At 43.2% G+C, this 24,668-nt stretch overlaps 1 protein-coding gene across 1 annotated transcript in view; it reads left to right on the top strand.

Moving 5' to 3' along the window:
• Positions 1-753: 753 nt before the first annotated feature.
• The window catches only part of MAPKAPK3 (MAPK activated protein kinase 3), a 70,080-nt gene continuing 46,165 nt past the window's right edge, over positions 754-24,668 (top strand). The window contains exons 1-2 of the mRNA XM_083429495.1: positions 754-962; positions 4,447-4,828. Of these exons, the coding sequence (XP_083285621.1) occupies positions 4,604-4,828 (225 nt within the window). The 5' untranslated portion in view covers positions 754-962; positions 4,447-4,603. The remainder of the gene's footprint in view (positions 963-4,446; positions 4,829-24,668) is intronic.

Below are 24,668 nucleotides of genomic sequence, written 5' to 3'. Positions count from 1 at the left end.
CCTCCTGCTTCTTCCTCGCTGAGCAGACTCATGGCCCATGAAATCGCTTCGCGGTTGCCCTCTCCCCCCCCCCCCCGCTTTCCAGTTGTCCCCTTTAAAGCAAATAAAATGATAAGCCCTCGGAGCGCGGCGATGCAGTTGCAGACTTTGCTCTCGAGGGTGCCGCTGCTCCCTCTCCCTCCCGCGAGCCCCTTTGTTCTCAGCGCAAACTCCGCCACGGAGAAGAAGCGTCACCGCGAAACAAAGTCGCCGGAGACAGTAGCGCGATTCACCACGACAGCGTGAAGAGCAAAGGGGAGCTTTATCCCAGGCCAAGCCCTTTTCAGACATGTGCTTAAAGGAAGTAAAAAAAAATGGGTGGGAACAGCATCGGCCCCTTCGCGCGCCTTCTTTTGAACGCAGCGCCCCTCGCCCCCGCCGAACCGTCCATTTGGGTCAACGGGGAACTCCTGGCTCTTTGCTTCAGGGAGTCGCTTCCACGAAGGTGGCGAGCCCCGGCCGAGCCGTCGTTTCCTTGGCTGCCCTGTTTTGCAGTCGAGTCGAGGTTGCTCTCCTCCGCTCCTTGCCTTCCACATTGGTCTTGCCCCGGCTCGCGCTGCCCGGGCTCCGTCCTCCCGCCCACCTGCCGCCGCCGCCACCAGAGGAGCCCCCTCCGCCCGCCCCCGCCAGGTGTCCCGGAGCACGTGCTCTCCTCCCCCCCCCCCGCTCCGCACCACTCCCGCATGCCCCTCCCTCCCTCCTCCCCGGCGGGTGCCTCTGCCGGGACCGGGTTGGGCCGGGGAGTCACATGAGCGGCCGCCCAAGTCTGCCCTACGCGGCTCGAGGAAAAGCCTCGGCTGGGCCGCGGAGGTGGCGAGGCGCTGCGCGGCTGCTGGCCTCCATCCCCGCCCCTCCTTCCGTTCCGCTCGTTTGATGGAGCAGCAACAGAGCGACCACCTGTGAGGAGCATGCGCTTAACGCAGGTAATACAACACCCCCACCCTCCCGCCACCGGCATCTCTCGCCTTGCGCTTCTCCAACTGCTCCGCTCCCACGCTTTTGTTCTCTCTTCCTCCGCCCCCACCTTGGCCGCTCACCTGAGGAAACCTCCTTTCCTCGGGCTTTGCGACTTCGGTGGGTTGGAAGACTCTTTGCCTCGAGAACTACTTTTCTCCCTGGCAGTGCCTGGCAGGCCAGGACATATTTGTACCTGCGGCTTCCCAGTAGATGGTCCCCTCCCGCTTTCTCCACCGGACCGCCTCCTCTCAGCCTAACCTAACCTCGTGTGGATATTGTGAGAAATAAAATTGGGGAGATCTCGGCCACCACCGCGTTTTTTCTCCTGTACGGTCTCCGGGCACATGAGGAGGACACAACTTTGCTGGGTCTGGTCGGTGCCCGGGTGGAAGACAGTGTGTGGGAACCACGTGTGTACTGCCTTGGGTTTCGTGGTGGAATAAATGTAAGGCCCTAGGAACAAATAAACAACATAGTAAATGGTATTATGTTTATAAGCAGCTCAGAGTAAGGATGTAAAATGGCCACCTGTTCATTGCATGGTGCCTAAACTGTTTGCCCCCATTTACATACACGCACACTAGAGATTTGACTTAGAAACCCCAAGGAAGGAGCAGAATCTTGAACACAGTCTCAACTCCATACTAAACTCATACTAAAATTTTAAAATAACTCCTTCTCATATACTTTAATCATCTAGTCCTGGAAACTTTACTATTTAAGGCTGCAGTCCTAACAATGACTAATCAGAAGTGCTTGCTCCCAGGTAGGTGGAGTCAGGCTTGCAGCCTTAATCTCTTCCCCCTCCCCACTTTTCTTTCTGCCTTCCTTCAGGTAGCTTCAAGGCACAGTAGATAAGGCCACTGAGGTGTAATTATGACGTTTGTATCCCACTTTTCCTCTAAGGATTATATGGCAGCATACATGGCTTTCCCCCTTCCCATTTAACCCCCTTGTGAAGTGGGTTAGGCTGAGAGACCGTGGATGACTGGCCCAAGGTGACCCAATGGGGTTGCAGTCCTCAGTGCTGCCTCCCTGGAAAGGGGGGGTACCATACCAAGTAGCTCACTTGTGGAGACAGGTCAAAGAGCAATGCCGGCCTGACCATCAGATGTGGGGAACAATTCGGATAAGGTGTCACATTATTCTGCTGCTGCCTCCTGGTGGGTGGGCACTCTAGGTGGCTGGCATACTGGGCAGGCAGATAGATGTCTCAACAGCTGCCAGTAACTTACACAGCCAAGACATGCGGATGAATGAACAGTCAGATCCCAAACATGTTGCCCTCCTCCGGATATGTGACACGTGTGTGTGTATGCTGTGCTGCTACTGTCATCCGTGCTACCTCCCTAGCACAGCTTTCCTGGCTCTGTCTTCAAAGGAGGATAGGCGAGGAAAGCTATTGCCTGTCCCACCACTCTTTCAATGTGTTAACTAATCCAGATGGTTCCCCTCATCTCCTTGTTGAGCCAGCACTGTTCCCTGACCTTCCTTCACGCACAGGTGAGCTGCTTGGCATCCTACCATTCCTGTACTGGAATTATTCACCTACTGTATAGCTGTGAAGTTGAGTGTTGTCAGTTTAGACCTTGAAGGGGTTTCCATTTCTTTAAATGGGAGCTGCCTAGAAACAAAAAAATTAATCAAGTGAAGCTTTTTCCAACAGTGTGATCTGAGATAATGGAAAGCAGCACTTGGGGAAACTCTCCAAAACACACATCTGAAAAGAGATGAGGAGAGTTTTCCAGCTTTAAACCTGGCAACTTATTGAAGCCTCCTACACATTTGCTTACTTAGACAAACAGGTACCCTTCTGCCTCTGTTGTCAGAGAGTGGGTGGATTTGGGGTTGTCTAGCCCAGGATGCGGGTGGCGCTGTGGGTTAAACCACAGAGCCTAGGGCAGGGGTCTGCAACCCGCGGCTCCGGAGCCGCATGTGGCTCTTTTACACCTTTGCCGCGGCTCTGGGGTGGATACTAGTGAGGGGAGGAGGCACATTGTGCGCCCCAACACTCCCCACTGTGGCAGGCGTTGTACTGGCTGTGACGCTGCATGGGGGCGGTGCGTGCGTTAGTCACGCACCGTCCCGACGTCACCTTCCCGCCGGCCCGCTACATTGTAAGGGGCATGTACGCTGGTCATTGCATTGAAAGGGGGCATGTACGCTGGTCACTGTTTTGAAGGGGAGTGAAGAACACACACACACACAAAGGTAACTTGTTAATTTAATGTTTATTTCTATGAGGAGGAGTAATTCTGAGGGGTTAAACAAAGAAATAATGAAAAAGTGACAAAAAAGTTATTTTTATAATGACGAGTTTTGTGGCTCCCAGTTTTTTTTTCCTTTGGAAACGGGTCCAAGTGGCTCTTTTTGTCTTAAAGGTTGCAGACCCCTGGCCTAGGGCTTGCCAATCAGAAAATTGGTGGTTCAAATCCCCGCGACGGAGTGAGCTCCTGTCGCTCGGTCCCTGCTCCTGCCAACCTAGCAGTTCGAAAGCACATCAAAGTGCAAGTAGATAAATAGGTACTGCTCTGGGTGAGAAGGTAAACGGCGTTTCCGTGTGCTGCTCTGGTTCGCCAGAAGTGGCTTAGTCATGCTGGCCACATAACCTGGAAGCTATACGCCGGCTCCCTCGGCCAATAAAGTGAGATGAGCGCCGCAACCCCACAGCAGCACCACCCGCATCCCTTCAGAATAGTTGTAGCCAAAATGTTGTAACGTTGTAAAACGTTGGAGCTCCAGGTCAAACTGATTGCTGCAGTCATGTTATGCCATGAAGTTACTATGTGAATTGTTTTGCTTGCTTTCTATAAGCCACATGGCCTACTACAGAACCTGGAGAGGAACTGGTGTTGAAAACTGTCCATTGTTTTCCTATTGATGGTTACTAGTCCTGATACAAACTACCACCAGGATCCGTGTAGGGTGATAAGGTGAAAAAGAGGGCAGGGTTACTGCAGTTTATTTGGTAAGTTGAAGGTACGCCTAGTAAGCCACACCAGGGTTACAGTTAGTGCAGTTTATTTGCTTAGCAGAAGCTATGTCTAGTAAGCCACACATACTAAAATTCACTCTCTTATACAACCATAAAAGGCATAGCTGTCAGTTTCCCCCCTTTTTTAAGGGAAATTCACTTATTCCAAATAGGATTCCTCGCAAGAAAAGGGAAAAGTTGACAGCTATGATTAAAGGTGCAAGAGCCCTATCCTTTTCTACTCCTGGCCACTCTTGATTGGAAGCAACTTGTTTCTGGATACCAGCTGGTGGAGAATAACAGTGAGAGGGTATTGCTGTACTCATGTCCTCCCTGAGGGCTTCCCATAAACATCTGGCTGGCCGCTCTGAGAAACAGGATGCTGGACTAAGTGGGACTTTGATCTAACATAGCAGGGCTAATGTTCTCATGCTTTTTATAATCAACAAAAATGCCTGTTCACTTTTTTTTTTAAGGTGATCCCTTAGTGGAATCCTAGGAAATGGATCCAGGCTCCTTGAAATGTTTGTCTTGACCTATTTGATGGAGGTACCTTGCAGAAGACGGTGAATGTGAGGCAGAACTGGGCTGGGCTGGCCACTTATTTTTCTGAATTTGTTACTTCTGCCTACCATGGAACAAGGCGAGAGTCAGCAGGGACCCCCACCCGAGGGCCAGGAGGACAGCAAGAGCAACACAAGACCTTTGCCTGCTGGAGCTGTCCCTGTTAAGGGGGAAATAAAGAAACATGCAGTCACAGATGACTACAAAATCTCTAAGCGGGTGCTGGGCCTTGGCATTAATGGCAAAGTAATGGAGTGCTTTCACAAGGCGACAGGGAGGAAATGTGCTTTAAAGGTAAGTAGCTGTTGTTTCCAGACAAGAGTGCCTGGCGTGCTCTGGCCCATGGGGTCATGAAAAGTCGGACATGACTAAACGACTAAACAACGACAACAAGCTGTTGTTTCTCCTTATTTGGAGGCTAAAGACAAGTGTTGTGCTCTCTGCTGCGGCGGTCTAGATGCTCCTGAAGAATTTGAATTAGAAATTCTCTAAATTGCATGGGAACCTTATGTTATTGAGGGCCTAGTTGTTCCAAACCTTTAAGGCTTTCGAAGTTGTCCCTGAATTAGTCTTTTAAATTACTAATTGTAAAATTCTTTTGCTCCTTTGCGTGGGCTGAAATATGCTTCCTTCGCTTCTCTCTCTATCCCCTCCCCCCCCCCCCGACCGGTGAGTCAGATAGTGATTCGAATGCTGATGATGCTACACTGTGGTGAACCAGGAAAATATTGCCTTAGTTACTGAGTTTAGCAGTGCAAGAGATCTGAGATGGAAACTCAAAAAATGTATTTCCAACAACACTTTAATGTGGATTTGACAACAAGACCAATAGTACTGAGACTCAACGACCCCTGTCTATTAGCACCCTGTTTCATTTAACAGCATGTTACGCTTTTATTCTGTTAGAACTTAGTCATTTTCATTGGTGCAGTGTAACAAATGCTGCTTCAAGATATATAACTATATATATTTCATACATAGTTAATATTGTGGTAATTTCCACTGCAGGGATGAGTGTTAATCCACTGCTATACTTTAAAGCACTTTTGGGGGAGCACTGTTGGAATGTTTAACAGAGTTTTTTTGTTGTTTTTTTAATTTGCCAAAAATGTTTTCAACAGATGATTAGAATAATTAAGTTGCATTAATTATTGAAAGAGTAAACATCCAATTATATGGTGCACTTATTATACTTATGGAACTGACACTGGTGACAAAACAAGGTCGTGACTAACAGGCTAGGCCAGAACCTTCCGGGCAGTTAAGGATGCTGAGAATGAAATCAGAGGGTGGCGTATACTCTAGCCTGATATAACCTTGAATAAATTATATGGCTAAGTTGCCATATATATGTAAGCAAGCAAACAAGAAGTGTAACTGCCGTGGAATATACTGGTTTGCCTAGATGGCTCCTAGTCATGATAGCTGTATGTTTTCTCCCTTATCCAAGGCAATATGCCTCTAAATACCAGATCATGAGTGGAAGAGTGCTCATGAGTGGCAGAGTACTGTTGTGCTCGCGTCTTGCTTGTAGACTTCCACTTGCCATCTGGTTGGCTGCTGTGAGAACTGAATGCTGGACTAGGTAGGACATCGGCCTGATCAAAGAAGACTCTTCTAGGCCTGGAGGGGAGGCATGAAATTGCACACTCCTCTGCAGGTGTCCCCAATATTTCATGAGCAATGTTTTGGAGGTTATGAGGTGGTGGGAAAGAAGCCTGTCGGCTGTTAGGAAGATGGTGCCAGTGGCAGTAGCATCTGGAGTTGCCTTGCCTAGTGCTTCTCTTTACAGCACTGGGTTAAGGGATTGTCAGGTGGTAGGATCTATGCTACTCTCATTGTTACTGGCTGCCATCTCTTCTGTCATTTCTCCCCATCCATCCTCTGGTAAGCTTGGGTCAGGTGGCCACCAAAGGGCCATTGGAGGGCATCTTGCCCAGGACACCACCATACTTGGCACTGCCTTGTCTATGCTAAATCAAGAGTAAGTAGCGGATATATTCACAGTGCAATCCTTACCCAGAATTACCTTTGAGATCAATGCAGCTTACTCCCTAGTAGGTTTGAATATGGTTGCAGCCTGAAACTGCTGGGTTTTTTGCACACCTATCTGGAAGGAAGCACCACTGAAAAAATGAAACATTTTTCTCAGTAGACATGTATAGGTTTGTAGGGTAAGTCTCTTAAGATCTGTCTCAAGTGTAGTAGTGTGGATGTGCTTTTTTAATATATGCGCTTAGCCCATTGTATGTGCATGTTGATGCAATTGAATGTCACATCAATATTGTGTTACCTGATTATGCTGTAGGCTGGACTTGATGTGCAAAGAAAGATGTTAACCAAGTCTCCATGCGTGCTGAGGCACCTTTTCATATGTGTTTTCTTGATGTTTTTAAAGCTCCTCGTTCTTCAGACAAATACTACTGCAGATTGGTATAGACATCTGTAGTACATAATCCGCCCTTTTGTACCCAAAGAAGCAAATTTAAGGCTTCGATCTTATACTTGGGAATAAGACCTTTTGAACACAGTGGGTCTTGCTTTTGAGGAAACATGTATAAGGTGAGTCTGTTCACTAACATTGCCATTTAGACACCTTCACCAGGAAGCATGTCCAGCTGAACACAGTTGGGCTCTTCTGAAAGCACATGCATAAGAACCCACAAGCAAGGGTGACACAAGTATTATTTTCACCTGAATGAATATGCCAGTGTGAGGGCATCAAGATGTTCTTGCGCCATGTTGGTTACCCCTGCCCTATATTTATTTTTGGGCTCTTTGCAAGCTCATTCAGTCACAATTTCATAATTAGAAATGCTGCTCTGTTTGCAAGGCTCTGCATGCAACTGTAACATCTAGGCTGCGATCCCATGTAGTATATAAACTTATTTGGAATAAATACTGTTGCTCAGTGGACCTTGAGAGTAAGATTGCAGTGTTGAGAGACTGTTGAGCTGGATCTCTACAGAGAGGCGGAAGCCTGGTTCTCAGACAGCAGATGAGGAGGTAACTCTGTACCTGAACTGTACCACTTCATACTGTCAACTGGAGGGGAGGGTTTTACACAATGGGATGCTACACACAAAGCAATTCCCTGCACTCAGTGTGTTAAGTATTAAGCAAAGCACATTCCTTCTGCCACGCACCCTTCAGTGATTTGTAGTGCAATCCTCTCTCCCTCTCCCTCTCCTTCCTTCCCATATTTTGTATTATATAAAATGTGATAGTATCATTATTTTTCACAGAGAAATGCTGATCAATTACTTTCTTTATGTTTATTACAGCAAGAAGCTGATTGCCCATACTCTTATTTGGCCTCAGTTTATTTGCCGTTAACCATAAACGTTCACATATTCATTCATTCTCCTATCTGGTTGTTATAGATCCCTCTCTGTATTAAACAAACTAGAATTTTGGGGACATTTTTTCACAAGTGACATTAGGAGCATCTTTAGCATGGAATAAGTCAATTGGGTGTGTTTAATAGTGGTTATGTTAAAAGAAGATTTGTTTCAAAATGTGTATTCTAGTCAGTGTCATTCAGTTTGCATATTCAAAACTTAAGATGCTCATGATTTCTGAAAACTGTGTCTTGGCATAGCAAAGGTCTTGTTTCTGATCAATTTCTGTCTCACCTGGGAGCCTTGTCTATACATATTGATGTTGATTCTAATTGTGTATCAACAATAATATTGGAAGAGAAATGTGCTTTCATGGCACTAACTCCAACTCAATGTTGATATCTACAGTTAGCAGCAGGGTTGGGAGAGCAAACGACAAGCCTGTTAATCCATATCCTAATTGCAGATGTTTCCTCTGGCATACAGAATGCTGAAATTCAGGGTTCACTCCAGGTTTTGTAAGGCCCTTCAGATGCTGTTGACCATGGTATTCTCCTGGATCAGTTCTGTGAGTTGGGGGTTGGAGGCACCATTTCTCAGTGGTTCTTCTCTCACCTGTAGAGCTGGTTGCAGAGAGTAGTGTGAGTGGCTGTGTGTCAGCACCCTGACTATTAAGTTGTGAGATGTCACAGGGCACTATTTTGTTCCCAGTGCTATTGAACATCTATGAAGCCATTGGGAGATTTGGAGCATGATGTCTTCAGTATGCTGCTGACACTTACCACTATTTCTCTGTAACAATTGAATTGGGAATAAGTCCTGAACTGGTGCCTGGATGTGGTGGCAGGCTGGATAAGGGCCAATAAACTGAGGCAGAATCCTGGCAAGATGCAGACCTTACTGGGTGGTTCCTGGGTCTGGGAAATTTGGCACTCACCTTGTCTGGACAGTATTGCACTCCCTTTGAAGACACAGGTTCATAGTGTGGGGGTACTCATCGGTTTCATCTCTGTCGCTAAAGGCTCCATTGGTTCCAGCTGGAACCCCAGCTGTAGCCGTTCTTGGGCAGTGATAATCTGGCCACAGTGGCCATGCGTTTGTCTACTCAAGGCTTGACTCCAATGCAATTTCTGTGTGACTGCCCTTGAAGTTGGTCTGGAAGCTGCAGTTAGTGCAAAATGTTGTTTTAAGGATGCTATCATCAACGCTGTGCACCTTTATCAAACCAGCTGCACTGGCTGCCTATAGGTTACCAGGCCAGGTTCAAGGTGCTGTTACTTATTTTCAACTCCCTGAACAACTTGGGTCCAGGCTACTTAAGAAGCCACCTCTCCCCTTACATACCTCCCTAGCCACTATGTTCCATGGTAGAGGACTTCCTGGTGGCACCAAGAGTTCCTACTGTTCATTTTGCAGTCCACCACTGGTAGAGCTTTGAGTATTGTAGCCCCTTAAATGTGGAATTCATTACCATCCAAGATGAGGCACATTCCAACCATCTACTCTTTCAGATGCATGCTCCAGGCCTTTTTATTTACCTAAAGCTTTTCTGAATGAAATATTAGATTATTGCCCAGTGACCATCTTCTGGTGTTGTACTACAACTTTTTGTGTATATTTTACACTTATCTTTGGTTTTCTGTGCACTAGTCTGATACTTTATAATGTGAGTGTTTGATAGATATTTTAAACTAAATAAGACACACCCCATCCCCCACTTCCTTGGTGAATCTGCCTCCTCACTGCCCTTAGCACCAGCTGCTGGTCCTCTTTCTCACCATAACTTCTGTCTGCTTGCTTGCCTGCCAGGCAGAGACCAGCAAGCAGGCAGTGTGGTATCTACTGTTCTACTTTCTCACCACCACTATTGTCTGGGGCAGAGTGAAAGGCGGATGGACAAACAGGGGCAGCAGGCTGTTGTCGGTGGTCTCCCTGATGGGATGTGACACCTTAGCAGATGTGGGACCTTGCTGACCTTGGGTTCTGGCCAGGGTCACATAATGACTTGTCTAGACCTACTAAATTTCAATCTTTAATGACTAAAAAGAGAAGCCAAGAAGAATGGCATTGCTGGGAGATCAAGTAGCCTTTCTCAATGTCTTATTCACACTCTCTTGAAAGGATTATATATGCAATTATTTTCTTTTTTTTAAAAAATCACAACTTTAAAATAGTCCCAGCGCTATCATTTGAGCTCATCTTAACAATCCCAGATAATTATAAGTAGGAAGGAACACTCAATACACAATAAAATACAAATGCTTTCATTTTGTGTTTTCATATTTGTATTCAGAAAGTAGGAGTGGGGAAAATCCATTATTTGCAGAGATACATGAGCATACACAACCGATGCTCTGAGATCCAAGGTGGTTTCTGTTGCTGGGAATGCTGTTTCACAGTAGGCTTCCGACATCACCAAACTCTCCCCATCAAGGCTTTTCTGGACTTGGCAGATGGCTTCTCTTTGCCAAAAAGCTTTCTTTCACTGTGGGAACCAAATCAGAACATTCTGTATCTGGACAGACTACTCAATAGAAAGATTTTTTTTTTTACTTAAGTACTTGATGCAAAAGGTTTTTAATGGACTGAAACACACAACCACAGAGCCATATGTCACTCAACCACTGCACATTGTGATTGAGAGGTCCATGTTGTTTCGTATAGTTCCTGTTAGAGGAACCGCTTCAAAATGCTCACTAATAATTTTAGTCTGGGAATATAAAATGTGGCTTCCCCAAAGACATTGCAGGAGCTTTAACTGTGGCTTTGGTTATTTTCCTAAAGTGTTAAGTGGTTTGATTTGCCCCGCTTGGCATAGCAATTATCTATGCACTTCTTAGAAGTGCTGTCAACTTTGTTTCCCTTTGAATGAAATGCCACACACACTGCTGGCTTAGTCTAGAAAACCCAAACTGGTTCTCTTGCTCGAAAGCCAAACTACTTAAGGGCAGCATTTCCAAGTGGAAGGAATGCATGGAATTAAAAGGACAGAAGGATAAGCATGGCTAGTTCATGCCATCCAGGCCAACATGATGGCCAAGGGCTCATACTGCTTCTTATGTGGCCTCTTCCTGTTAATTGCTTTAACATGACTCAGTGACAGCTCAGAGCAGGCTGCTTTTGTGTGGTTAGCACTTTCATGTGCATATAAAATCTCCTTCTTTTCCCACTCTCTCCTTGTTTGGAAAACACAATGTCTATCAGATATGGAATACACTGCATTATAATTCACAGTATTTAATGATTAAGGCAGAGGTGCATTAGAGTAAGGTGTGTTTCATTGCATGGTGTGCAGGGGGTCCCCCTTATTGGTTCTGATAAAATAATATAAATAATCAAAGGGACATATTAACCAGATTTAGCAAGCTGGGCCAGTGGGTCTTTCTATTGCTCCAAATGACATTATTTGTTGGGACCAAGCAAACAGTTGCATTTTTAGCCCTGTCAGTGGTTCCCTAAAGCAACATTAAAGGATTTGATTTGCAGGAAAGAAAACAAATCATTAAACTGAATCATACACATAATAGGCAATCTTCTTTTTAATTATCAATGAAATCCAAACTATTACTCCAGGACACATGAAAGTAGCATATTGCAGAGGTTAGAGACTCAGCAATATGTATTGCAGGAAGCTATATTGCGGATCTTGAAATAGCTCCTTTGAAGAATATATTCATATGTTTTTATTTAGCTTTGCTCAATATGTAATTGATGGTTAGACACCTAAGAAATAAAATATGGATAAGCATTTCTTTTAAAAAGGTCATATTTTGGCACTAATAATGATTAGTACAGGTGAAGTCGGCCCCTCGATAATGAGTTCAACAGTAGTTTCATGGGATATTTGAAGTCTCCTTTGATTATGAGGGATCAAAACTCTTCCTTTCAGGGAGCTAATATATCATGAGCTAATGACTTGTTGCAGAACAAGAAATTTTGTTATAGCTGGTCTGATACTGATCCGCATGGCCTCTCCTGCCAGAGGAATAATAGTCAAATCTAGAGTGAAACATTTCAAATGCTTAACAGTACAAAACTTCCCACAGCTTTCATATGGGTATGAACATGGTGAAATCCAGTTTAAATGGCGGAGGAAGTGTAGTGTGACTAACCCTGATTGACTGAACTCTTCTATGCCCTGTCTAAGATCCCAGGCAATCTACTAAAGGCTACAAATGCACATTAAGAGTTTGGCTGCAAGGAAATAATATATGTGTAAGAAATGCTTGTTTCCTATAGTGTATGATTTGCAAAACACTCCTCATTTCTCATTATGCTAAACATGTATCTTACAGCTGGGTGATAATTCCCATAGAGAGATTAATGTAGTAAATCCCAGTCTTTACAAGGCTTCTAGGGGAGTTGCCTAGGTATATTTTAAAAATGTATCTTACAAAGGCTGACAACATACATTTCTGTTAAAGCTTATTTCTTATGTCAGTTCATTATGATTTTGGTGCAGCACCTAAACCTGTGGCTTTGATATGTTATTAATTATGCTACATTCTGGTGATGCTGTGGGTGCTTGCAGATGGTGGTGTGAGGGTTAAATTACCTTAGAATCATAGAATTGTAGAGTTGGAAGGAACCCTGAGGATCATCTAGAGCAGCAGTTCTCAATCTGTGGGTTCCCAGATGTTGTTGGACTACAACTCCCATCATCTCTGAGCTCTGGCCTTGCTAGCTAGGGGTGATGGGAGTTGTAGTTCAACAACATCTGGGGACCCACAGGTTGAGAAAGGCTGATCTAGAGCAGCCCACTGCAATACAGGAATATGCAGCTGTCCCATATGGAGATCGAAACTGCAACCTTGCTGGTATCAGAAACGTGCTCTAACCAATGGAGCTATCTGATCCTATTAGTAACCAGATAGTTTGGAGTCGAAGGATTGTGCCTGGTGCTAGTCCTTACTCAGAGTAAACACACTGAAAATAATGGACCTAAGTTGGTCATGGTCATTAATTTCAGTGGGTTGACTGTGAGTAGGACTAGCATTCGATATAACCCCAAGTTAACTGATTAACTGTTTTGCATTGTTAAATGTTTAACGTTATGACGTTGGCTGCCTTGTAAAAAAGAAAAGAAAAGAAGAATTGCTTAAGAGAGTTCAAGCAAGTTGATTCTAACTCATCAGAGTGGAAATGCAGGAATTGGGGGAGGTGGAGAGTCTGTATAAACCATAATGTGTCTTTGTAAAACAGGCCATGCGGCTGCTCCCTTTATTATGTTATTTTCCAATCTGCCAACAAACTGAAACAAGTTTACCCAGATTTACAGCTTAGCTGGAGCCTTAGGAAGATCAAGGTACCTTTCTACAGCTTCAGCACATTTGAAGATCTGTCATAGGATGTTGAACTATCGCACCACACTATGTGTGTGTGTGTTGGGTGTGTATCATTCATTCAGGTGTTAGACCTAAGGTAATTCATTCAGGGAAGAATTGCAGGAGCTGGTGTGTTTTAATTCTCCCCACCACCTTACGTTTGTGGGGGGTTTTGGTATGGCATGTGGGGAAGGTTAAAGACCAGGCCTATGGAGGTTGCCCCATTTGGTCACTGCCCCAGTAACTTTTGTCTTCTGGAAGTCCCGCCTCACTTACCTGCCTTCTTACTTACAAGAAACCCAAGGAAGGTAGTAATTGTCAGCTTCCTCCTTCTTAGTCTCAGTGTTGCCTTTCTAGAACGCAGCAGGGGAGAGGATGGGGATTAAACTAGGATTGGTCGGCTCTGCCTATCATTGACCACAGCTCCACCAGCTGTTGCTTCCCTTGCCTATGAGTCCCAGTGGCAACCATTCACCAGTGAACACCCTCAACCCCTTTGCCACTTCCCTTGTTAAACTAGCAGGCCACTTATGACTTTTAGAAGGTGACTTTAGGCAGCACCACACATTATAGACAAGTAACAGCAAAGGAAACCTGAGTGAATCATACTTCCTCTGTAACTTGCACAAGCTGGAATCCTGAAATTATCATCACTGATAACTGGGTGTTGGCAACCAACTTTTGGGCAAGTTACAAGTGGAACTTGCAACAAAGTGTTGCAATGTGGAATCTCCTTGTTCAGAGTTTTCCATTCCATTCCCAGCATTTCATGTCCACAGAACATGATCATTTTGCTTCTCCCTCCACCCACCCCTTTAGTGTGTTTTCCATAAAGACTTTCTGTTCTTCTGCAAACCTTGGGGATACCCCGAACCTGCTCATTCCTCCCTCTTGTTTGTAGATGGTGCCCTTTTAGCTACATAAGAACCTTCACTCAGAAAACGGAGTTCATGTTGGCGTATCTGTTGCAATAAGCAACAGAAGATTCATTGTCTGCCTAGATGATGTTTGTTTTGCTGTAATTATTTATGATGATACTTAACAGTGGAAAAGAAGCCAAATGGGGCATTTTTAAAGGAGCATTTTATTCCATCCATCGTCTTTCTTGGCCCTGGGGTGGTTTACAAATGTATTAAAACACCATGTTATATGCATTAATTCATAGTAATACATGGGAAGTGAAATTAAAACAAATACGCAAATAAGGTTGGAGAACCAACAATGCTGTGGATACTTCCATAAACTGCCAATGCTTCAATACTTGGGAAAATAAGCAAATTTTATGCTGACACCAGCCAAACTTCTATGAGGAGGGTGACTACAGTTAGAGCTCTACTATAAGAACATCTAGTCCAGCATCCTGTTTTCATAGTGGCCAACCAGATGCATGTGGAAAGCCTGTGGCAGCATGCCTAGTAGCCACTGATGGCTTTATATTCCATGAATTTGTCTAATCCGCTTAAAAATAAAAAGGCATCCAAACTGGTGGTTGTCACTACCTCCTATGGGAGCAAATTCCATAGCAATTAGGTGCTGTTTGAAAAGCTACTTCCCTTTGTCTGCCCTGAATTTTGTACCATTCAGCGTCATTGGATGGCCACAGGTTATAGTTTTATGAATCATAGAATTGTAGAGTTTGAAGGAACCATGAGGGCCATCTAGTCCAATCCCCTGCGATGCAGGAATCTTTTGCGCAGCATGGGGCTGAAACCCACAACTCTGAGATTACGAGTCTACCAACTGAACTATCTCAGTGTGGTAGAATGCTCTCCACCATTGAAAGAGCCTGTATATGTGCTTTGTCTGAACACCAAAGTAACCACCGCCAGGGATGTAAAATGCCTGTGGTCAAACACTCCTCACACATAGGATATCGGATAATATCATTTTAAGCATTATGCATGGAACACTGGCAGTGATGTGTTGGGATGGGATGTTTCAACCAGCCCTTACTGGCTACATTTCCTGGTTCTAGATCCACTGCAAGCTGTGTTCCATCCAATGAAGATGGAATAGAGTAGATGGCCTCTTTAATGAGTTGGAAAATAATGAGAACTCCTTCCTTTTTGCAATCGGTAGAAACCTGGGGTGCTGCCTTTCTCTATGGAAGCACACAAATTATCTGGCTGCTGGTATTTTATACAAGACACCCTAAGTGTTTAAGATGATTCAAAGCTTTCTCAATGAGATTAAGCTATAACTCTCTTGCATTTTAATACATTGTAAATGCAGAGGGAAAGAAGTGTAGTTCAGCATGCAAATTAGCTCTGCACTTCCTATAATATGACTCTTTACAATGTGGCAGCTCATGCAGGGATGTTAAACAAATTATTCTTAGGGAGAGATAACAAGAAGTGGCAAATATATATGTAATATTTGTTTTTAAAAACTGCTGTGGCAGAATGCCCACAAACCAATTTGAAAGTGTTACATTTAAAGCAACAATGAATAGTATTATGTGAGCTAGCCATATCTCCTCTGAATCCCTTTCCATAAATATGGCGTACCTGATACATTTCCCCTCTGCAGTTGTTGATTATACAGCATTAACAGCCCTTGTTTAAATGGATATGCATTTTAAATAGCACATGCTTGCTACCTCAGTCACTTCCAAGATGTTTGCTTGCAATGAGTTTCTACCTTACATATTCAAGATGAAACCTCTGCTATAATTTAGACAATTAGTTACCTTGGAATGGAAGCAAGGCAAGAGTATCTAATTAAAGAGGGCCTCTCTTGTTCATTGTCTGACTAATCCACAGAATATATCTATAGTGCAGAAATAGAAGGGGTGAGGGTTCCTAACTTCCAGAGAGCTGATTCAAATCCAGGATAGCTGGAGCAAGTTCATAGTCATCACCTTTAAACTCTGTCTGATGGTTTCAAGCTTCCCCCGAGAAATATGATTTCTTCTGAGTCCATATTTCAAGATATTCATGAGAGAGAATTCAGGGCTTGACATTTGAGTCATTTTTAATCTTTGGTTTACATTTATCCGGGGAGAAAGATGATCATTAGTGTGTACTGTTTAAAATACGAAAAAGAACGGACACTACTCTTGGAGGAGCTAAAAAAGCTCCTAGTGTTTTTTTTGCTCGCTGGTGAATTGTGAGTCAAGCCTTTTCTTTGCAGCTATGATGCTGTGCACCTCTGAATTCATTGCTCTTTACCAAAATAATATGAAAAGGAAAGGGGCTCAAAACAAATCACTCTGTGGCTAACCATATTCTTGTAGGTAATTTCTTATATTTGGAATAAGAATATTAAATATTGGTCATCCAGTAATCTTTTGGAATTAAAATCCAGGAAAACAGTGGGTTGGCTGTTACTGACAAGAGGAATTATGATCCCAGCTCACCAGTTCCCAGGTGATGGGGTTTTTTCCCAGGCATAGCTGACACAAGAAGATGTTTTGGAGTAAGCAGCTAGTGATAGACACTTGTGCTATGCTACCTACACAGACCCAGAAGATGCAAGAGATCATCTTAGTGCTGGCACTATGGGGCCTGTTCTGAACTTGTTCAAAATATTACTAGGATTAATTCTGTCTTCTGGATGGTGCACAGATGGTCACCTCTCATGCATGCTGCAAAGAATCATAGAGTTGGAAGGGACCACAAGGGCCATCTAGTCCAACCCCCTGCAGTGCAGAAGTCTTTTGCCCAATGTTGGGGCTTGAACCTATGGCCCTGAGATTAAGAGCCTCATGCTCTACCGACTGAGCTGTTGTGTGTTTGTGTTTTAACCACCCCCAAAATTTCAATTCTAATTTTTCTTTTAGAATCCATTTCTCACAGGGCTTTAGCGATTCCAGTTTCCCACATGTTGCTTTCAGTCAATGTGGCTTTGTCAAAAGCAGTCTGGTTGCCACAGCAACAGAGCTGTTAACACTAAAGATGTCATTGCTTGAAGGTAGGGAGAAGGGGGGATGGGTTTCTCTGGCTCAGCTGTGTCTCTACAGCAGAAACCCCTATTGCAGCCACATCAGAGTACAAGGGCCCTATTGTGTCTGATGAGCAAAAGCCTTTTTATAATGCTCCTCCTCCCCTTTCCCTTTTAGATCTAGTTACAGTCACACTTTGACACTTGGGGAGGTGCTTGATCTGGTGAAGCTCTCTATTCTCTTCGCCAGGCCTGCTTTCTGAACCAAATGGGGAGTTTGTGTGTAAAGCAGAGCACACTCAAAGGCCTTGACCTACAGCCAGTGGGTTTGTCTTGGCAATCTTTGTAGTGTGTAGAGTATAACCCCCAAATGTCATTGGCATAGCTGTCAACTTTTCCCTTTTTTAAAGGGAAATTCCCTTATTCCGAATAGGATTCCTTGCAAGAAAAGGGGAAAGTTAACAGCTATGGTTACGCCCCCCCCCCTTGCTGCTTTACACTAGAGTAGTGACCAGGAAAATGATCTGCGAATCTGAGAGTCCCTGGTTCAAAGTTTACCTGACCCATGAATTCACCGGGCAATAATCCAAACAACAGAGCATTTTGTGGCACCTTAAAAGATTGCCACCCTTTTAAGAACTGCTGTTGGGCTGGTGCCACCTGCCTCAAGGTAAGGGGAGCTGGATGAGAGCTGCTGCCTTGGGGCAACTGTGCTCATTCCTCTACTTCTAGCACTGCCACTTGGGCAAGTTCCTGTTGCTGCCACCACCACCTGTCAATGCCAATGGGGGACTGCCAAGGGCCCTGGCAAACCATCCTTATTACCTAGATGAACTTGTTCATAACGTCAGCTGAATAGGTTTCTGGTTTAGGAACATACAAGGCCGGACTACCTGTCCATCTAGCCCACTATTGTCTGCTTCTCAGGCAGAGGTCCTTCCCATCACCTGCTACCTGTTCCTTTTAGCTGGAGATGCTGCCAGGGATTGAACCTGGGACCTTCTGCATGCGAAGCATGTGCTTTGGCACCGAGGGCCAAAATAGGTATGATGTCAAATGCACACCTCCTTCTGATAGTTAACTACCAGTAAGTATGCTGTAGGGGAAGAAAATGCAGGAAAACCTTGGGCAGAATTCATCTATGAGCAGAAGGATTTGTGCTTGCCCTGCTACCCAACAAGTTGGCTCTGGAGGGACCAAGAGAGCCCTCAGAACAGCACACTAGGGAAAGAGAAGGGGGATCGTTCTGCCTGAGAAGCCAAAATGCTTGTGGTGATGGGACAATCAGAAGAACATCGAGCAACCCCTCTTGATTTGCGGGGGGTGGGGAAGCTGTTTCTCCCAACCACCTGTGCCCCCTCCTACAGAAGAAAGTTTAGCTGCACTTTGGGAATTCTGGACATTAAGCAGCAGCAGTTGAAGGCAGTGGGCAGGCACAAGGAGCGCAGATGCAGGATAAGAGGAAAAGCATCCCCAGGAATTGCAGCCCAAGCTTATATGGATTATAATTGATCAACATTTTCTAAATCCTTTGTTGGTTTTTAAAAAGGAGAGAGGGGTGGAAGGACTCACGAGCTCACATGTCCACATTTCTTAATTTGCATAGAGGGATAAATAAAGTTGACGGTATTTGGAACGCTGAAGATATGTGCACAAGATAAATGATGGCAGTAAACCATGGGGAAGGCTTAGAGCATGTTCAATTTAAGTCTACAGCAATTAATTACAGTCCAAAAGAGAATACTATGATGGTATTCATCGGGAGGAAGGGCTCAGAGATAATATAAATGGTGTTAAAGAGCTTGAAGTAATATTTGAAAACTCCCCAAAATCAAAGCATATAGCCTTTTAGGAAAGTTGTTGTATTTGTAATTGGGATATTAAATATAGATGTATCAGTGATATTTAGGAATTATTGGGGGAATTATAAATTTATTATTTAAAATTTCAGCCCAGTCCTGTGAATATTTAAGTCCCATGGGCAACTAACTACTCATGGTGAGCTTGTCATAAATACCAGGAAATGTCCTAGAACAGATATTTGAACAGTGGACCAGAGGTTGTCGACTCTACTTCCTTGGAAGTTTTTCAGCAGAGGCTGGATGGCCTTCTGCCATGGATATACTAGTTGAGATTCTTGTTTCAAGGGTTGGACTAGATGGCCTTTGGGGATACCTTCCAACTCTGCAATTCTGTGGGTTTATTGGGCGCTTACTCTCACATGTATTGTATAGGACTTCAGTCAAAGCACAATCCTAACAATGGTTAAACTGCAGTAAATGACAAGTATTCTTCTGGGACAGTTTTCAAGAAGCTATGTTTCTGATTGCAGCTGTATTGTTGAGCAATCCAGTCCTGTTCAGAGTTTGTTAGCAAATGGTTAATTGTGGGAGCAAGGGAAGACATAGCTGAACTGAGGTCCTCCTGATGTTCTTGTACTGCAAATCTCATCACCCCCTACCATTGGCCATGGGGGCAGGGCTCATGGGAGTTGGAGTCTAACAACATATGGAGGGGCACAGGCTGTAATTGTAACCCTACTTACCTGAGAGTAATCCCCACTGAATTCAATAGGACTTACTTTTGAGGAAACATTGTTAAGATTGCCCCGTTGAGCACATACATCTGGAAGAAAATGGGGCAGAAGAAGGGCCCATCTATACTGGTGCTTTTTGTGGGTGTATTCTGAAGATCACTAATGAAACAATAGTGCGTTGGTTGTGGATATATAGTGTATTATTTTACATCTATTACAGTTCCATGCATATTGTCAGGAAGAAGGCCCAATAAACCACTTTGAGTAATATTTTTGAAAATTGGATTCTTATTTTTTGTAAAGTTAATATAAGGTTTCAAGAAACTTACTAAAATGGGGAAACATTCGGAATAAAGAGTACTAGGAATGAAGAGTATTGTTGAAAAGAAAGGAAGTTCAAATTTCATACCCAATGTTATAAACCTGTGAAATAAAACTTGAGGAGGTTTTTTTTAATTAAAGAAATTAATGTGTTAATAACAGTTCAGATACAATTTTTAGCATAAAATATTTTAATATATAACAAATATAATTTAAAATATTCTTAAAGAGACTAAATGGCTTTCATCACATATACTGTATAGTACCGTATTTTTTGCTCTATAAGACTCACTTTTTCCTTCCTAAAAAGTAAGGGGAAATGTGTGTGCGTCTTATGGAGCGAATGCAGGCTGCACAGCTATCCCAGAAGCCAGAACAGCAAGAGGGATTGCTGCTTTCACCGCAGCAATCCCTCTTGCTGTTCTGGCTTCTGAGATTCAGAATATTTTTTTTCTTGTTTTCCTCCTCCAAAAACTAGGTTTGTCTTGTGGTCTGGTGCGTCTTATAGAGCAAAAAATGCGGTAATTTCTGTCCCTCTTTGCAGGGCCTCATTGTCATTCATATGAGGAACTTTGTCTTCATTTCTGATTAAGTCACAGGGGTATCACAGCAGGGTAAAACAAAGTGATCTTTTCCTAACCTCTCCCAGTTATACAGGACAAACTGCTGTGCAGACAAATCCCTTAAAGAGACTTTTTAAAGATTTCAGTCTTAAAATACATGTCAAGCTACAAACCTAATTTATAGGAAACCTGTAGTGTTCACTCCTGCAGGAAGTTGAGAAAATACAATGAATTTTTACACAGCAAGGATTATTTTATGAGAGGTAATAAATATGCACCTCTGGAAGCATATTAAATTCTGCAGGTTTGATATTTTGAAACTATTAAGAGTTATGTTGTGCTTTTGCCAAAGCGTGCAGTAATAATGCTGGTATTGAGACTTACTCAGGAATGAATTTTTATTTCTCTTTCCATATCGGAGTTCCTACTTTTCATAACCAGGAAGACCGGCTGCGATTGTGCATCTGTCACAAGAGATCACAACTGTCTAATAGTGTAGCCCTATATAAATATATACTGAGACATAAGTTCCATTGAGTTCAGTTGTACTTACTCACAGGTCACTGTGTATAGAATTTATGCACGTGGCAGAAATTTGGTTTGCATTTTAATATGAAGCTTTTAATTTGCATTAATTTGCATTAGGCAAGCCAGAATGCAAACTGTCTTTTGAAATGTGCACATTCCTGGCCAAACAGAAAGAAAAAAATGCATATGAAGAAACCAAAGTATTAGGAGTTCACACAAAAATCACATATTTGAAAAAAAGCATACACAAATGCATTATCTTAGGAAAAACTGCTTGCAGTAATGTGTACATTAGGAGAAAGGTGTACAAGAATGAATATGATTTTTGTGGCACTTCCCCCCCCCCAAATCAAATTGATGCAGAAACTGGGCAAACTGAACTGAAGATTAGAAAAATGAGAAACTGAAACTGACTGATTTGCCCATCCCTAAGAGGACTGTAGTCTAAGGCATATATGTGCTACACTTAAATTAACTTGCTTAAGGAAGGAAAAAACTTGGAGTCTATTACATTCATGGAACATCCTTCTGTCATGTTCTAAATTTATATAGTAGTCATGTGACTTGATGCAATGTTTAGGAAACACAAGAGAGAATGCAAATTATTAGGATGGGGGGACACATTGCTCTAGAAGCATAAGGAATTCCATGAATATCTATCTATGACACGCAAACACATGCACACACGTCAAAGGCATTACAATTAGAAATTGTTCTATAAGTACAGGAAGAAGTAATAGGGGAAATTGGACATTTAAAATTTGCATGTCTTTCCAAAAAAAAACCCCTACTTCTAGAGAAGAGAATTGCTAGAATAAATAGCCCACCTGGATTTTACAGGAAAGCTCAAAGAGGAAGCTATTGGATGCTCGCTTGCTAGCTGTTTCCCACATAACATTTTGAATTCCAGGGTAAATTTGTCTTGCCATGCCATGTCTATTGCGCCTGTGCCATTTTTGCTGCAATCCTCTATCACTGTAGGCTCAACCTTCCAGGACTTCAATGTGGGTTCTGCTCCTGCTTCAGCTTTGCCCCATGTCAAAAATGTGGATGGACTGAAATCCTGCAAATCCAACATCAGCTTCCCTTGTTTAAGTTTTCGTTGTTAAAGGTTTTTGGTTTTAATAGTTTTGTGTTGTGCACCAGTCTTAGTAATGGAAATTTCACAAAATGCAAAGTAGATTGCATCTACACCCAATGTGTATAGAAAACAGGTAGAAATTTAGTAAAGATGACACATGGAAGAAAATTACAAAGACTGATCATTTTTAAAAGAAGCAGCACAGAAGGATATCACAGCATTAACAGTATGTAAAAAGCTATCAGAAACAAGAGGGAAGACAGCTATTGGCTGGTAGAAAATAGAGCAATGGGTTCAGAGTTTAATTTCGTTAAAAACAGGTTTGGGTTGAGGTTAGTATGGCCCAGATTTATGGAATCACCTTTTCTTCCTGAGCTCTTCAGAAAGACTGGGATAATGCCTTTCAAATACACTTTAAATCTAGAAATTCATGATGATAGATAATTTTATATTTTGGTTGAAAGCCTTTTCCAGTTGTAGGATAGAGTACTGCAGTACTTCATGTATTTGCTTTAATTTCCAAGAGTTGTACAAGCATGAATGTGTTGACTCAGCCTTGGAAGAAAAAATACAGACTGGAGATTTAGGCTCTCTCAAGGTCACCCCATGGTAGCAACAAGACTTGTATACAGGTTTCCAGCTGTGTTGTCTAGGCATCAGTGTCCATGTGCATGGTACTGGACCCTTGATCTAATAGATTATCTGTAACAGGTAACATGTTCCTTTCAACTCTACTATTGTGTGGTGGTTTGTCCCTTTTAGCAAAGATTCTCCCATGTACGACTTACCAGTATAGTGTTACCTCTGGATATGAACAGGATCTGTTCTAGAGCCCCGTTCGCATCCTGAAGTAAACATAACACACGAGTGTGCGGGTCGCGTTTCGCTGTTTTGCACATCCGTGTGATGTCATTTTCAGCGTCTGCGCATGCACGAGCGGCGAAACCCGGAAGTAAGGTGCTCCGTTACTTCCGGGTCGCCGTGGAGCGCAACCCGAAAATACTTAACTTGAATCTACTTCAACCTGAGGTATGACTGTATTGGTGCATTTCTGTTCCAGTATCTGTTCTGAAGACAGGCACAGCAGAGTACTAATTGCTCTTGTTAATTGAAAATCTTGATATTGGAGCACTTTGTGCAATTGATCTGAGCTTTTAGAAGAAGCTACTTGCATACAGTTCCTGCTATGTTTTCCCCCCCCTAACTCAACAATCCTAGTTCTAAACTTGTGAGAAACAGTTTGCTCTTTTTTATATCATTTGTTTCGGACGCATAAAACATTGTCAGATGTACACACAATTAAATTAATCCCATTTAGTTTTTCATAGTAATATAAACAGCTGTAAGAGCTTCAGATTCTGGAAAGGCAGCCGCTTCTGAAGTTGGATTTATCTGCGTATTGGTTAATCACTTCAGACAGGCGCCTTACATTCTGTCAGAGCCCGCCAATTATTTACAGTACACAAATAATTAGTGAAGCACAAAGGGACAAAACTGTTAGCTGCCTGTGCTTCTGAAATTTATTGTACCAGGTAAGCTTGCTGAAGGATTAACTGGGTTGGGTTTCAGTGGAGGCTTGCTAAATTTGGAAAGTGACAAAATGTCATCCCACAGGATTTCCAAAAGCAGCCTGAGAAAAGACAGATAGAAAAGGATTGATGAGAAGGTCAATTCATTTAGAAACTGCTGCAATTATGATGGATTGATATGGAGTGGAAATTTCCTCCAGTCTCAATGCTGTATTATCTTCTTCTTGTTGCTAAGGTGCTCAGTGGCTTACTGAGTGTGAAAGGAGTGGGATGAGCAAGGAAAAGATTTGGAGTAGCTTGAAAGACAGCTATGCTTCAGAATTTGACAGATGCTCCTGAAGCTACATGCCTATTACTATTAAAAACATTTTGTGTTGAATATCTGAGAAGCATAACTGACTTGTCACCAATGGGAAAAAAGTTCAGTATTATAAACTGATGTTATTGATTAAAGGCTTATAAGCAATGTGCAACTCTTGTTCTTCACACCCCCTAAGTAGCTCAGTGTGGCGTGTTTTAATTAGGACATTTAAAGTACAGACAACTCTCTGTTTGCACGAGGGTTGCGTTCTGGGCATTCATGCATGTCGGTGAAGTGCACATAAGCCTGTCCCATCCCATTCTTCCCCTGTTCTGGATCCAAAACGACCTGCATGTTGGTGGTCGTGTGTCAATTTGAAGCGTGCAAAATGGTCGCCGCCTGTATTCAAAACTTATGGCATCTCCAGGGGGATGGTTGATATATGGGAACCAGAAACCTGGAGAATACCTTAGAAAAATACCACTTTCTGTATTAATCTATACATATCCAGGCTTACCATATGTACACAGTAATGCTATGGATATGATTGTTTAGCTTACCCTATCTATATTAATTGGCCATACTGTTTACTTCTGGTGACAATTTCATGATTCATTGACCTCCCAGGAAGACCATGGGTGGGTTGAAATGCGTCTGGTCTTCAGCATCCATTTTCTAATTGTTGGTCACATGGGCTTGATGTTTAGGCAGTACCTTGCATTGCTCTG

The sequence above is a fragment of the Podarcis tiliguerta genome, assembly GCF_965153285.1.
Source record: "Podarcis tiliguerta genome assembly, chromosome: 2".
Taxonomy (NCBI): Eukaryota; Metazoa; Chordata; class Lepidosauria; order Squamata; family Lacertidae; genus Podarcis; species Podarcis tiliguerta.
This window is presented reverse-complemented; position numbering and strand designations above follow the sequence as displayed.